The following is a 14,608-nucleotide window of genomic DNA, read 5'->3' on the forward strand; positions in this document are numbered from 1 at the left end:
AATACTGTTCAGCGTGTTCTCCTGATGAAGAGCTTTTGTTTCTCTCTGTCATACCCAAGAGGTAACTCCTGACTCAAAGAGGCTTAAAGTGAAATTTAAAGGACCAAATTATTGATCTGGAAACAACTTAGCTGATAATGGACAGACTCAATCCTTTTGAGTCTGCTGCCACCTGCTGGTCGATCACATTACAACACTTCATCAAAACTTTACCTCATAACCATCAAAATATAAGACAACTAGTGTAAAATTCAGATGACCACATGTAATTTATAAAAAAAATAAATTACATTTGTTTTACTGAGGAGTAAAATTAAAGCAGAAATTTTCTCTGGATGATTTTTGAATTTGCCTGCTTTTTAAGTGCAAGTCATCTGAAGTCACAGCTCTGTATGGAAATATCTATTTATAAAAAATCATGGAATGATAGTAGAATCAACACAAAAAGTATATTTAAATTCAAAGAGTGTTTTAATGGCTTTCCTTAAACTTTAAACACAGTTTCTCTCCTGTGAAGCACAAAAAAAGCATATTTCTTATATTCTGGAATAGAAATAATGACAGAACCCACTTTATTGTGCCACAAAGGTTTTTTAGGTGAGGGCATATGGGGATATGGAATGTTTACAATGAAAACACAAGCCAAATGAAAATATAATGAATATTTCAGAATTACTTCCACCAATCAAGTACATATTGTGTAAGTTTATATAATTCTGATACTAATCTTACCTCACAATTAATTTTTTATCTTATTTTATGATTAAAAAAATGTCTTCTAAAAAACGAGCCAGTCTTTTGAACGGCTCCTCAAGATCCGGCTCTGAGGGGAGGGACGTTATAGTGACTCTATAGCGTGTTATTGGTGCTGACGGCCAGTGGGGGGCGCTAACACAGTTATAAAAGAAGTCACCATTAGAAGCCATGCTATGATGTGCAGCGTTGTCTTCCTGTAATAAAAGCAGCTGTATGAACACATCAATGACAAAGTTCCAAGATAAACACAACAATCAAAGTGACACACTGAGGCAGGAGAGAACCGTGGCTGTGACACGGACCGTCGCGAGGACCAGACCACAGTGAGGAGGCTGTCACAACACGGGGGGACATGGTGCTTCCAGAGCGGGGGAGTTAGGACCGTTAGGACCGTTAGGACAGTCACCGTGGGCCTCTAGCTGTAGCTGCTACTGTCCATACACGTCAGCAGCAGCAGCGGTTCAGCTCCGGACAACAACAACAGCTGCATTCATGAGCTCTTCCCACGCAGCGTCGGCTTCACCGTGAACAGCGATGGCTCTGAAGTCACGGAGGCCGTGGACCACAGTCGTTATCGGCGTCTTTCTCGGCTTCACCGCGTCGTCGTGGCTCTTCGCGCCTCAGGTGGACGACAGGAGGAAAAAAGGTCCCACCTGTTTCTACAGAGACTCGTCCGTGGGTGAAGGTCCTCCCGGTGTGCTCGGGAGGAGCGCGGGGAGCAGGGAGCAGGAGGAGGTGCTGGGGCCGGGGAGCAAAAGCGGGGACAGAGGACACAAGCGCTTCCTCTATGTCGGTGTCATGACCGCGAAGAAGTACCTGAGCTCTCGCGCCGTCGCTGCCCACCAGACGTGGACCAGCTCCATACCCGGCAGGGTGGAGTTCTTCTCCAGCGCCGGGTCAGCTGCTGTCCACACGGACGTCCCTGTACCCGTGGTGTCTCTGGCGGGAGTGGACGACTCATACCCGCCACAGAAGAAGTCCTTCATGATGCTCAAGTACATCCACGACCACTACCTGGACCAGTATGAGTGGTTCATGAGGGCAGATGATGACGTTTATATCAAAGGTGAGTGACTCTGTGTGTGTGTGTGAGGCTCCAAAAAGAGTGTCATCCTTTCATCTTTACAAACAATCACATTCATTCACGCTTATTACAGCATCTACCAACGTTGAACTCATGTTTAAATAAACATTTAAATCACTTTATTCAGGTTAATCAAGGTATTTAATCGTACACTGTATTTCATAAGGGTTTATAAAACTAGTAATGTCAGTGAACACAGTTATAACTGTGAATATGCGTCACTTAACTGTAATTAAGCATTTATTAGTCACAGTAACGGCTTTATAGACTATTATAATAATATACAAATTAATAACTTCAATAAACTGAATAACATGCTAGTTAAAACATTAATAATGTTAGTAAATATTAAGCAATGACTATTAATTTAGTCATTGATTAATAATCAATTCATCGAATAATTGTGGCAAATTCAACGATGATAAAAACATAGACATAGTGTTTCCTGTGTTCACTCTGGAGTCAACAGTACAACACTTGTGTGGAGTCTGAGGCCTGGTTTCATATGTGGGCGTGTTCTATGAGGCAGGGGCAGTTTTCCAGGTGTGAGGACATGATTCATAACCACATCATAGTTTATGAAAAAAACTACTCAAGTTTATACATGTTGTGTGAAATTACAGTCAGACTTTTAGCAATAGTCTTAATGTATGTAGGAGTGGGTTGAGGGGGGGGGGGGGGGGGGTGGCCTGGTATTGAAATTCGACACCAAGTTGCATGAAAGGGATGTGCACTCATTAGACCATTTTGTGCAGTTGTATGCACTCACTCACTCACTCACTCACGTCAACACAAGCAACAAACTTCTTCCCGGACACTTTTGCCACGCTTTGTCTTTCTTGTTTCTGTTCCCGGTAAGAGACACAAGTTGTTGTACAACTCCAGGTGACCGCACACAGAAATAATCCATCTCTCCTCCATAGTCTCCAGTCGTTCGGAGAATCTCAATGCTGATTGGCTATTGCATCGTTGCGTCAGCGCGTTTGTTTTGCTGCCACCCAGCGTGAATATCGCGTCTGTACATTGACTTTGTATGTAAAGTCATTGCACCACAACTTTGCGATGCATCCGGTGTGAACACAAGTCTTCAAGGGTTTAGGTACACTTAAGTTGGAGAAGGTCATCCAGTCCATGTATGTTTGCCCTCTGTCACTCTGGTCCAGGTGAGAAGCTGGAGTCGTTCCTGCGCTCACTGAACAGCAGCAAACCCCTTTACCTGGGTCAGACTGGTCTTGGCATGACTGAAGAATTGGGCCGTTTGGCCCTCGAGCCCGGAGAGAACTTCTGCATGGGAGGCCCCGGGATGATCTTCAGCAGAGAAGTACTTCGCAGGATGGTCCCTCACATCAGTACCTGTCTGAGGGAGATGTACACCACCCACGAGGACGTGGAAGTGGGTCGCTGTGTGCGTCGTTTTGGAGGAACACAGTGCGTGTGGTCGTACGAGGTACAGCTCTTTAGCTCATGTGTAGCAACAGTGTGGGTCTTCAGTTTTAGTTTAGGACCAAGTAGGCTGAGGGACATTTTGAGTTATTTACAGATTCTGAAAGTGTGATTTCTAAGCTTTCCATCAATGTCTAACACATGGGAAACAGAAAATATTTGAAGGTGTGGCCATTTGAATGTAGGCACTCCTCAAACTGCTTTAGGGACAATTTTAGCCTCAAAGATTTACACCTTCTCGTAGCCAAAAGACAGAATCATCACATTTACATAGTCCAACCCCCTCCTGGTCTAGCTGTCAGTGACACCACACCTCTCTGTATGACCTACTTCTCATCACAGAAACTGGAGCTCAGATACTATTGTGTGACCTACACTGCTACATAGAACAATACATATACAATACATAAAAAACTGGGCATAATAACCTCTTAACATCCGAAATGAAATAACTTGAAAAATATATAGAAAGGGGTGTGGCTTACTCTTTTATCACTTCTTTTCCTTACACTAGTGTAGTCATATTTCCATCATCTGTTTTTGTTGTTGTTTCTTTTCTTTTTGAAATAACAGTGCAGTTGCAGTAAATACAGTTGCAATCATTTTTGTTGCATAGTCAGGAGGCTACTTTTAGTTTAACTATTTCATTTTTAGATTTTATATCCTGGCCATTCATATATTAATCGTTACATTTGTCGTAACATTTGTTTCAAAGATGTCAGCTCCCTACCCCCATCCTGAAGGCCTCAAAATCTGCCACCAACGCCTACAACACACATAACCCTCACCTACCCCTGCCCTTACCGGCTAAATCTCACTCTGAACTGACTTCAAAACTTGAGAGCCCTGATAAACTATTGTAGTAGTTTGAACAACATTTATCAATAACAGGTCGAGGGATCCCAAGGGTTCTATGAAGAGATCGCAGAGGGTTCCCAGAGAAAAAAAAAAAAAAAGAATATAAATTTCATAAATATGAAAATCAAGTAAGGTAATATACTGAAGAGTTAGAAGGATCAGCAATAGATACATATATCTAATATAAAATAAAATAAAATACATTGAAGTGGCTCTGTGTTGGTGTGGATGGATCAGTCCGTTACTAAATGAGCTGAATGATGATGATGTGTTCAAAGAGTTGCTAAATCATTAGCATCAGAGTCAATACTTCACAAAGCATTCACACATTATTCAAGCGCATCAGCAGAGCCAGCGCTCCCTGTACTTCTGACCAATTATGCTTAGGGCCCCCAAAAGCTTAGCAGTGGCCCTGCACATCAGGTTGGTTTGTATATTATTAGCAGACACTCACAGGCTCTGTTACAGTTTATAATACCATCATCTGATCAAACACAAGTTTCGATGTGTGTAACATTTGCATTTTAAAAACAACAATACTGAGCTACAGCTAATAACAATATCGTCACATAACGTTCTGAAACGCACAGTGGATTATTAAAAGACAGCATCCAGCATGAAAACATACTTTTTTAATCCCTGTATGTGACTTTTATTGAACACTAACATAACTTAGATTAACGACGTTGATGAAAACTCACCCCATAAGAAGATAGAAGGTAGAGGTTCGGGGTGCATCGCTGGCGTCATGTCATCATCTCAGAAGTAACTGCTGAGTCTGCTCAATGTGTTCAGTTATTCTCATGTCCTGTCACTCTCGTTCGGCCGCTAAACTTTATTCATCCGTCTGTGTAAAAACTCGCTAAAAAAGAAAGTTAGCTAGTTTAAATGCTAACGCGTTAGCATAAAGTTCGCTAGTTTAAATGCTAACGTGTTAGCGATAAAGTCCGCTAGTTTAAATGCTATGCGTTAGCATAAAGTTCGCTAGTTTAAATGCTAACGCGTTAGCGATAAAGTTCGCTAGTTTAAATGCTAACGCGTTAGCGCTAAAGTCCGCTAGTTTAAATGCTAACGCGTTAGCATAAAGTTCGCTAGCTTAAACGCTAACGCGTTAGCATAAAGTTCGCTAGCTTAAATGCTAACGCGTTAGCGATAAAGTCCGCTAGCTTAAATGCTAACGCGTTAGCGATAAAGTCCGCTAGCATAGCAGCAGTGAGACCGGTGTGACCACAAGCCTGTGTCTTCGTTAAGAAGTACAGCCACATATTTAGTTCTTCTGCAGTGTGTTTTATCTTGTCCATCTTCATTCAACGCTGAAAACACACACACAGCTTCTCGAAACAGCAGTAACAGTGAGGAGCGCGGCAGTAGCTGCATATTAAGTAGCCATGTGTTTCTCTGTGAGGAGCAGCCGAAAAAAACATCAAAAGCAGGGAATGTGATATCTACGAAGGAGTATTAGGGCCAGCCAATAAAAAAATAAAAAATAAACAGCCAAAAAAAAAATGATATTCATATTTTCTAAATTACCGTAATTTCTTTTTTTTTGCCTGGCATTTTTTTTCTTGTACTGTTTTTTGTTGTTTTTTTGGCTGGCCCTAATACTCCTTCGTAGATATCGCCATTCAGGCCGATCAAACAACCCTAATTCAAATACAAAGTTTATGGTTTAAAACCCACAATACTGTGTAAAATAAAACAAATAAATCTGTGTTTACTCAGTTTGCCTAGGCCCACTTGTTGTTACTTGTGGTGGGTCATTAAAGGGATGGTTCACATAGAAAGGTACATATTCATCACACTAACCAGCGTGTAAAGCCCTTCTGCAGGATACAAACATGATATTTAAATCATATTCATATTAATCAAATATTTAACTTGTATTTTTTTGCAATTTTAATTCTTTCTGTGAGTGTAGTGTGAATCAGGTGAAGTAGAGACTACAGCATCAGGTTACGGGGCTCTGTTCATACACTCTGGTCTCACACACACACACTACTTTAAAATTGACAAAATCCTGATCCTAATTTTTTCAAAATGCTCTCAGTATTGTTTCATAAGAATTTCACAAACATGTTGTAACTTACAAAGTCAAATAGAGTGAAAACAAATGTTCTGTATTGAACAACTTTTCAAATGTTTGTGTAATCATGCTTACAGACAGCTCGTGTGGAAAACACTATTATGTCATTCTCTGCCATCATACCCCAGCAATAACATCCATGAGTTGATTTGAGCGACGGAACTGTGTAGAAACCTGGAGGAAGAGACATTATATTATCATTATCGTCATCCACATTACTCCATTTTCATTTAAAAATGCATACATTCTGCAGTCCACACTTTGTTTCCGTCAGAAAACTCCAGGACTGTTTGAGTCTTGACCAGTTCTTTCAGAGTTCCTCTAACACCTACTTAACAGAAATCCTTGTTACTTTTCATCATTGTTGTTCCTCATTAGTCAAAGTAGCCTTTGTCACATGATGTGCGCTTTCAGGTGTCAGTGTGGATGCAGACTCAACGTATTGCAGATCATTTGTTTCTGAAAATTCAGTTTGTAAATGAAAATATAGGGAAAGATGTAGACAGATGTAGCCTGTGAGTCACGACCTGATGACAATAGCTCATCGATTTTCCCGCTGACACCAAGTGTTGCCGTTTCTTCCCACAGATGCAGCAGCTCTTCTACGAGAACTATGAACACAACAAGAAAGGTTTTATCGAGGAGCTTCACAGCAGTAAGATCCACAACGCCATCACACTGCACCCGAACAAAAATCCCGCCTACCAGTACAGACTCCACAGCTTCACACTGAGCCGCGAGATCTCGAGGCTGCGCTACCGCACCGTCCTGCTCCACCGCGACAGCCTGGTCATGAGTTACCTGAGCGACACGGAGGTGCAGTGGGAGGACCAACAGCTGGGCTCCCCGCCTTCATACATGCACTATCAGCCCAGCGAGAGGAAAGACGTCATCGAGTGGGATTTCCTGACCGGCCGCCACGTTTACTCTGCAGACGAAAGCAAGACCCCTCGGCAGAGCCTGGGGAACTCGCTCCGGACTGCACTGGAGGACGTTATAATGCAGGTGATGGAGATCATCAATCAGAACTCAAAGACTCAGGGCCGTGCTATTGACTTTAAAAAGATTCAGTACGGCTACTACAGGGTGGATCCAATGCACGGAGCGGAATACATTCTAGATTTGCTGCTGCTGTACAAGAAGCACAAGGGACGGAAAATCAAAGTGCCCGTGAGGCGGCACGCTTACCTCCAGCAGGCCTTCAGTCGACCCTTCTTCACCGAAAGTGAGGAGTTAGACGTGGCAGAACTCGTGGCTGTCATCAACTCCGAGTCTCAGTCCCTGTCCTTCCTGTCCAACTCCCTGAAGTTCCTGTCACCTTTCCAGTTCTATGAATCGACCAGAGAAGTGTGGAAGCAGAACCAGGAGAAAGTCCACATTGTCCTTCCGTTGTCCGGTCGCTACGACACCTTTGTCCACTTCATGGAGAACTTTGAGAAGGTGTGTTTAATCGCCAAACAAAACATTAAACTCTCGGTTGTTCTCGTGGACAACGAGAGCAGTCAGATCAGTGAAGCCTATATTCAGCTGATCAAAGAGTATCATCGGAAATATCCCACAGCGGACATTTCTCTGATCCCCATGACGGGGAACTTCTCGCGAGGCCTGGCTCTGGAGCTGGGCTCCTCCAGGCTCCACAACGACACCTTACTGTTCTTCTGTGACGTGGACCTCGTCTTCAGTGCTGATGCCTTGCAGCGCTGCAGAGACAACACTGTCCAAAACAAACAGGTCTACTTCCCCGTTGTCTTTAGTCAATACAACCCCAAGATAGTGTACGCCGAGAAAACCCTGAGAGAAAACAAATATGTGCTCACCAAGAAAAGTGGTTTCTGGCGAGATTACGGCTTTGGAATCACGTGCATATTCAAGAGTGATTTGCTAAAAGCCGGAGGCTTCGACACCTCCATCTTTGGTTGGGGAATGGAAGACGTGGACTTGTACACGAAGGTTATCAGCACTGGTTTTAAAGTGCTGCGCAGTCATGATCCAGGAATCTTCCACGTTTATCACCCGGTCCACTGCAACGCGAGCCTCGAGCAGAAACAGTACAAAATGTGCCTCGGTTCCAGAGCGAGCACGTTTGCGTCGACGGTGCAGTTAGCAGAGCTGTGGCTGGAGAAACACGCGGAGAACGGCTACAACAGAACTTCATCGTGACATTCGCGAGTTCACCGCACGCCTCAGCGACGCACTGTGTTGTTCAACTTCACAGGACCTTCATCCAAAGTGACCTGACACGAGTCAAACGTGAAAACATGGTACCGGACCGGAACCCAGTCCAGGTTTGCTGCACCAAAAAAACACAGGAGTGGAGTGTCTACAAACCCCAGGTTCATCAGATACTTTACACTTTACTCAGTTTTACACTTTTATTCTTTGCTGACTGAGGCTACGTAAAAGTGCCGAGTCATGGAGGGTGAAAGAATGACCCAAAGAACGATCATGGAAATTATATGCAATGACAATTATTATTCATATTATATTGAAGTTTTTTGTAAGAGAATTGATAATCAGAGTGGAGTGTGTGTGTGTATGTGTGTGGGCTGAATACATTCTTGATTTTTGAAGTGAGAACATTTTGGTTGGTCCTCACATCCTGTCCTCATTATTAAAACTGCTTTTTTAGTGTGAGGTTAAGGGTAACAGTGAGGTATTTAGAGAGTGTCTGCGCAGACATTTGATTCATTGACTCTTAGTTCTTTGGTCCATCAAAGTGTTCAACATGTTTCCCAAACTCAGAAGTGATGATTCAGGAAACCAGACAATATTCACGTTTAAGCAACAGAAAAATCTGATAATTTAATAATTCAACTTAAACGTTTACTGATGAATCAATTATCAAAGTAGGTGAAAATGGTGAATTAACCTGTTTTTACAAGTGAAGAAGAAGAAGAGTTTCGTCCAGCTTTAATTCACAACCAGGCATTTTCACTTAAATGTGAAAATGTTTATGGTAAATGCAGTATTCAATTGAAGCCAACCTTTAAGCAATTTGTATCAAGTTACCAAACTGAAAATTGAAAATATTTGTATTCATTTATTTATTTGTGATGACCACCTGCAGTATCCAAAGAACCCACCAGGGGGCACAACCTAATTACTGGATTATACAAATGTCTGTGTGATGAAGCTAGTGAGTGAGTGGGTGAGTGTCACATTGACTCCAGTCCACACTCACATGAGGCCATTGTACATTTCTGTAGTTACTCATGGCGCTTTTTCACTACATAGTCCCGGCTCGCCTCGCCTCGGCACGGCTCGACTCTACACTGTTTGCTTTGGTTTTCCATCACTATAGTACCTCCTCAATGTAGGCGGAGTCATCACTGCACGGCTGCATGAAACTGCCGTGACTTTGTTTTGTGTGCGACACACACACACAAAAACAACAGTCACTAGGACTTGTACAGCAGTTGTTTTCCGTGTAACTGAATCATTAGAATCAGTTAATTAAAAAGAGTTGATCAGTATTTCCTCCATGGCAGAGCTGTCGCTACATACAGCAGACGCCTCTGTTCAATGTTTGGATTTCAGACCTTTCCTTAAAGGTAAATGTCAGAGAGAAAAAACGCATGTTAATCGTCTGTTTCTGTTGCCATTTTACTTTCCCAGGAAAACAAGACATTGTCTTTCTTTGCACTTGCTACAAACCAATTTAATCTGCTCTAAGAACATTTATTCCAATAAACGAGTGAGCAAATATGTCCGTGAGTCCAGCTGCTGATTTGAGACCTTTCCAACATCAACGTAAATCTGCTTCATTAAGGGGCTGAACCTTTCCTGATATTGCTTTAATGGAAAATCATAACTATACAACCTTTTTTAGTCTAATGATAAGATGTGAACTAACAGTATATCATATATTATATTATATAACATAAATATATATGATGTTGAGGAAACAATGCCACGTGACGGACAAAAAGAGAAGCTGGAAACCGTGTTGAAGAGTTGGTACAAGTGAGTACACCGATTGATTTTAATGGCTTCATAAACAACTATATAAAACAGTTCATAAAAATCCATGCACTTTCAGTGTAAAGTCATTTTGAAATAAAGGAAATTTATGTACAACAGTGTGAACTGTAACAGTGACTTCATTCAGTTGGGTGGTTCACCACAAATATACTTGGCTGCATAGAAACATTATTATTGCCTACACAGGAAACAGAATGAGAGGGAAACAGAAATCATGTAAAAAGATTATTTAAGATCTAACAGGAGCTTCTATGGGGAAAAACAACCGTCTTCCTTCAGAATGTGATTACAAAAGACAACCTCCTTCTGACGCGCTCATCTCACTGAGACAAAAGAACTAAGCACTAGTGAATAAAACTGAGTATCCTTTAAGAACTTTCCCTTTACCAAAAGTTACATTCTGAAAGATCACCAGGAAAGAACTATTGTACATAAAGTCAAGAGTCAAAAGACAAAAAAGCCTGAGTTGATGGGGAAAAGTAGAGTCAATCATAATCCAAAAAGCCTGAGGAGAAAGACCAACAATTTACTATTTTACAAAAATGTACAACAGAATTACTGAGAGAGAAAAAAACATTATACAAATTGCTCTAAAATAAAAAAATAATAAAAAAAAAAGAGATCAAATTTTTTACAGCTATGTTATTAAATAATTCACACCTGGTGGAAATAAATGGAAAAAACCTAGAGAAGAAAATAAGAAACGCTGTAAATGAGGTACTTCAGGTGACGAGCCTGAGCCCAGACTGGATTCAACCTTTATATCAATGTGTGGTGATTCATGTGACGACTGACTTCTTAAATAAGCTGGGTAATAATCACACGGAGCATGACGGAGAGACAGACACACGAACATAGAGAACAGTCCATTACAGGATCCAGTGTCATGGGTTGGTGGGAGTATGAGGCAGCACTAAGGGTCAACTGTGTCCATTTTCTGAAGTTTAAAAAAACGTTATAAAAATAACAAAAAAGTGCTGCATTTCTGTGGAACCTACACAATGATGCAGCATTAAACTCTCACATAGAAAAATATGCTTTGATTCTTCTTTTTTTTTTTCTTTTTTCTTTCTTTCTTGTTTGTTTTTGTGATCTGCTACCTGTCTTCCATCTCTCAGGTGTGTGAGCTGAGCTGAAGTGTGGAGATGACAGTCATGCTGAACTGACTGGTACACAGTGCTTCAAACTCAACAAGTCCCTGTAAGGCATGTGCTGAGTCTATGGCTGCTACTAGCAGACCAGGCAAGCTCCTGTTATGTCTTGCGGCTGCTCCAGATCTGCTCGGGTGTGCTCTTGTGGTCCGACGAGTAGTCGAAGGGCGAGCGGTGGCCCATGGGCGAGCGGGCGTCGTACGGCGAGCGCTGGTCTCGGGGAGAGCGGGGTCCGCTGGCCGAGGCTCGCTGCTCGTTTTGCCAGTCTGAGTGGTAGCGGTAAGTAGAGCGCTGGTCTGAGTGGGAATATTCCTTCACGTCCAGCCGGTGGTCTCTGCTGGAGCGGAAATCCTCCAGCTTCCTGTGCTTGCTGTCATTGTAGTATCTGCAGAGACAATCAGCACCATCAGCACCATCAGCACCTAGACTCAGAGGTAAATAGACTTGCTGGAGTTCAGGGATGCACACTATTATCGACATGATATCAGCATTGGTTGATATTGGCTTTATCAGGTTATTATCAGACGTCAGTGATATTAGTCAGACATATGACTAAAAGTGTAACAAAATCTAGATATATCTATATATAGATATAGATATATATCTATCTATCTATATACAGTATATATATATATATATATATATATCTAGATATATATCTATATATATATATATCTATATATAGATAGATATAAATATCTATCTATATGTATATATGTATGTATATATATAACATAACTGGGGCCACACAGTGATGTAGTGGTTAGCACTCTCGCCTTGCAGTGAGAAGACCCGGGTTCGAGCCCCAGTTGGAACAAGGGCCTTTCTGCATGGAGTTTGCATGTTCTCCCCGTGTGTGCGTGGGTTCTCTCCGGGTTCTCCGGCTTCCTCCCACAGTCCAAAAACATGCAATGTGGGGATAGGTAAATTGGACACTCTAAATTGACCATAGGAGTGAGTGTGAGAGTGAATGGTTGTTTGTTTCTATCTGTGTGTGGCCCTGCGATGGACTGGCGAACTGTCCAGGATGTACCCCGCCTATCGCCCGATGTAGCTTAGATTGGCACAGCTGCTAATATTGTTAAAGTGAAGTAGTGTCCAGAATGACTCTGTTTGAGATGTGACTGGCTGTTACTTGGACAGTTAAGACTGTTCTCATCTTCTGCTGTGCACAGTGTGAGCAAAGCAAAGCAATGGATCCACAGTGCAGTGATGTTGCTCTATTCAAGTTCAGTAGAAGCCTGCACCATGCACACGCGAGTGCAGCGTCAAAGGCCTTTATGAAGACAAAGAGTAGCAACTAAAGTATGACACATGGTTCCCCTCACCTGTCTTGTCTGTCTCTATCTCTGTCTCGATCTCGATCTCTGTCCCTGTCCCTGCTGTCTGGTCTGTAGTGGTCTCTGTCTCGGTGGTCTTTGCCATTGCTGAAGGAGGGATATGGTCTTTTCCGGGACTCTCCTCCTGCAGTCTTCCTGTGGGAATCGGTGATGTGTCTCTCCTTGCCGCCGCTGTTCTCATGGTATCGACCCGTAGACTGGTGCCGTTCCGAGCTGTAGCTGTCCCTGCTGCTCTCGTCCTGATGCGAGTTGTCCTTCAGCCGCTCAGCGTCTGCAAATGAAGAACACACACACACACACGAGTCAGGATACACATTCAACTTAATGTTGATTTTTTTTAATTTCTTTTTTGAAGCAGTGTCAAAGCAACTGTACCTGCATGTTTATAGCCGTGGGTACTTAGACTTCTAGTGTTCTGTTCCATCGCCTAAAGAAACAAACGCCCATCGGTGATTAGTGATGTCAGTACAGGATGTCATGCTGTTATCCATAGAACCAAGGCTTTTACATACCTGGGCATTCTCTTGTCTTTTTTTGATTGCATGCTTATAAAGTTTATGTAGTTTCCTGGCGTCAAACTCGGTGAATTTGGAAACAAATATCCACAGGTTTCTGAAAGAGACAAACATCACACCCTCAGTATACCCGAGTTGCACAGAGCCAGTGATGGATGCATTCCTGTCAATGCCCTCATTTCCCCTGTGCTTTATATATGATGTTTTTAACGTGTGATAATAGGCCACATGAGTCCCCAACCACCTCTGAAGGTCACGTTCAGGATGTATTTAAGTAGAGGGGATACAAAATATCGGTATCCTTCCACATGAAATATGACAATTGATACTTTAATTAATAAATGAAGGTGCTCCTTCATGTCTCCTCACAGTGGCGCTGCTCAAATGAGGGGAAACTTGGGCAAAAGTTACATGGCTGAAGGAGAGAGATGCTGCATCCACATTCACTACATATGAACTTTGTTCTCTATGTTGTGAATAAATAGAGAAATCCTGCACTTTCTTCTTCTTCACTTTTGTTTTTCTTCAGATATCGAATCACAGAATCATTGTGTCATGATTATCGGTATCATGGTCCATGTATCGTGTGACGTATTCAGAGGTACACTGTGAGTCACGCCCCTGGTATTATGTGCAGGATACATCAATACTAAGATTTCATTTGAAACAAAAACTGTAGCATTTCAGCTGCAAATCAAGGATCCATACTAGCATGAAAACATACATACATCACATGACACTTTCAGGTAGACTGGACATAAGTGCACTGGTGTAAAGAGGAAGCAGACTTTTTTAACTCAATCAGAAAGTAAAGTCAATCAAACACAGAAAAAGCAGCAAAAAGAAACAAACAGATCACTAACAACACTACACAACATTAAAAGAACTGGCTGAAGGATAATGTGTGCAGGTTAAACATGTGCTGATGTTAAACTGATTGCAGAGTGCACATACTTTCTCCATTGTTTGATCTGCTCAGGATTGGAATATTCCTTCAGACACTCGGTGATGTGGTCCCCGATCTTGATGAGGCACTGTCTCGTGTGTTCCAGTTGCTCGCGCTCCGACAGCCCTTTCTCCGGCCTGTCCAGCTGCTTCAGGGCTGCTTTCACCGGCCGCATCCTCTCTTTACACTGCATACAAAAAATAAACAAACACAAAAACATTGTGGTAATTTAAAAGTAGATCACATTGTAAATATACATATTCATATTGATTTTAAGAGGAACATACCACACTGAAGGTCCTCTGGTCCAGCTCCTCCGACTCCTCAGATATGGGCACATTCTCTCCACTTGCTGTTATGTGCACTGGAACATCAGAGGCTTTCTTTGTCCATTCTCGTGCCTCAGTTTTTACCTCATTCTAATGGAAAGGATTTGACAATTAATTCCTAA

At 42.2% G+C, this 14,608-nt stretch overlaps 3 protein-coding genes across 3 annotated transcripts in view; 1 reads left to right on the plus strand and 2 right to left on the minus strand.

Annotated features, from left to right (window-relative positions):
- Positions 1 to 5,113, minus strand: part of megf10 (multiple EGF-like-domains 10) — a 46,093-nt gene extending 40,980 nt beyond the window's left edge. Inside the window, exon 1 of the mRNA XM_058617139.1 lies at positions 4,843 to 5,113. The gene's annotated coding sequence lies outside the window, so the exon portion shown is untranslated. The remainder of the gene's footprint in view (positions 1 to 4,842) is intronic.
- Positions 861 to 9,930, plus strand: chsy3 (chondroitin sulfate synthase 3). Its single transcript, XM_058617140.1, has 3 exons — positions 861 to 1,822; positions 3,004 to 3,287; positions 6,813 to 9,930. The coding sequence occupies exons 1-3, from the start codon at positions 1,291 to 1,293 to the stop codon at positions 8,382 to 8,384; spliced, it is 2,388 nt and encodes a 795-aa protein (XP_058473123.1). The 5' UTR covers positions 861 to 1,290; the 3' UTR covers positions 8,385 to 9,930.
- Positions 9,931 to 10,170: 240 nt separating this feature from the next.
- chd1 (chromodomain helicase DNA binding protein 1) overlaps positions 10,171 to 14,608 on the minus strand; it is a 28,263-nt gene continuing 23,825 nt past the window's right edge. The window contains exons 31-36 of the mRNA XM_058617137.1: positions 14,445 to 14,576; positions 14,166 to 14,344; positions 13,209 to 13,308; positions 13,072 to 13,123; positions 12,685 to 12,967; positions 10,171 to 11,741 (exon numbers count right to left, since the gene is read on the minus strand). Of these exons, the coding sequence (XP_058473120.1) occupies positions 11,459 to 11,741; positions 12,685 to 12,967; positions 13,072 to 13,123; positions 13,209 to 13,308; positions 14,166 to 14,344; positions 14,445 to 14,576 (1,029 nt within the window). The 3' untranslated portion in view covers positions 10,171 to 11,458. The remainder of the gene's footprint in view (positions 11,742 to 12,684; positions 12,968 to 13,071; positions 13,124 to 13,208; positions 13,309 to 14,165; positions 14,345 to 14,444; positions 14,577 to 14,608) is intronic.

The sequence above is a fragment of the Solea solea genome, chromosome 19 (genome assembly GCF_958295425.1).
Source record: "Solea solea chromosome 19, fSolSol10.1, whole genome shotgun sequence".
Lineage (NCBI taxonomy): Eukaryota > Metazoa > Chordata > Actinopteri > Pleuronectiformes > Soleidae > Solea > Solea solea.

Coding starts and splice junctions, on each gene's coding strand:
- chsy3 (XM_058617140.1), top strand. CDS start 1,291: ATGGCTCTGAAGTCACGGAGGCCGTGGACCACAGTCGTTATCGGCGTC. Junction 1,823..3,003: donor TGATGACGTTTATATCAAAG/GTGAGTGACTCT, acceptor ACTCTGGTCCAG/GTGAGAAGCTGGAGTCGTTC. Junction 3,288..6,812: donor AGTGCGTGTGGTCGTACGAG/GTACAGCTCTTT, acceptor TTCTTCCCACAG/ATGCAGCAGCTCTTCTACGA.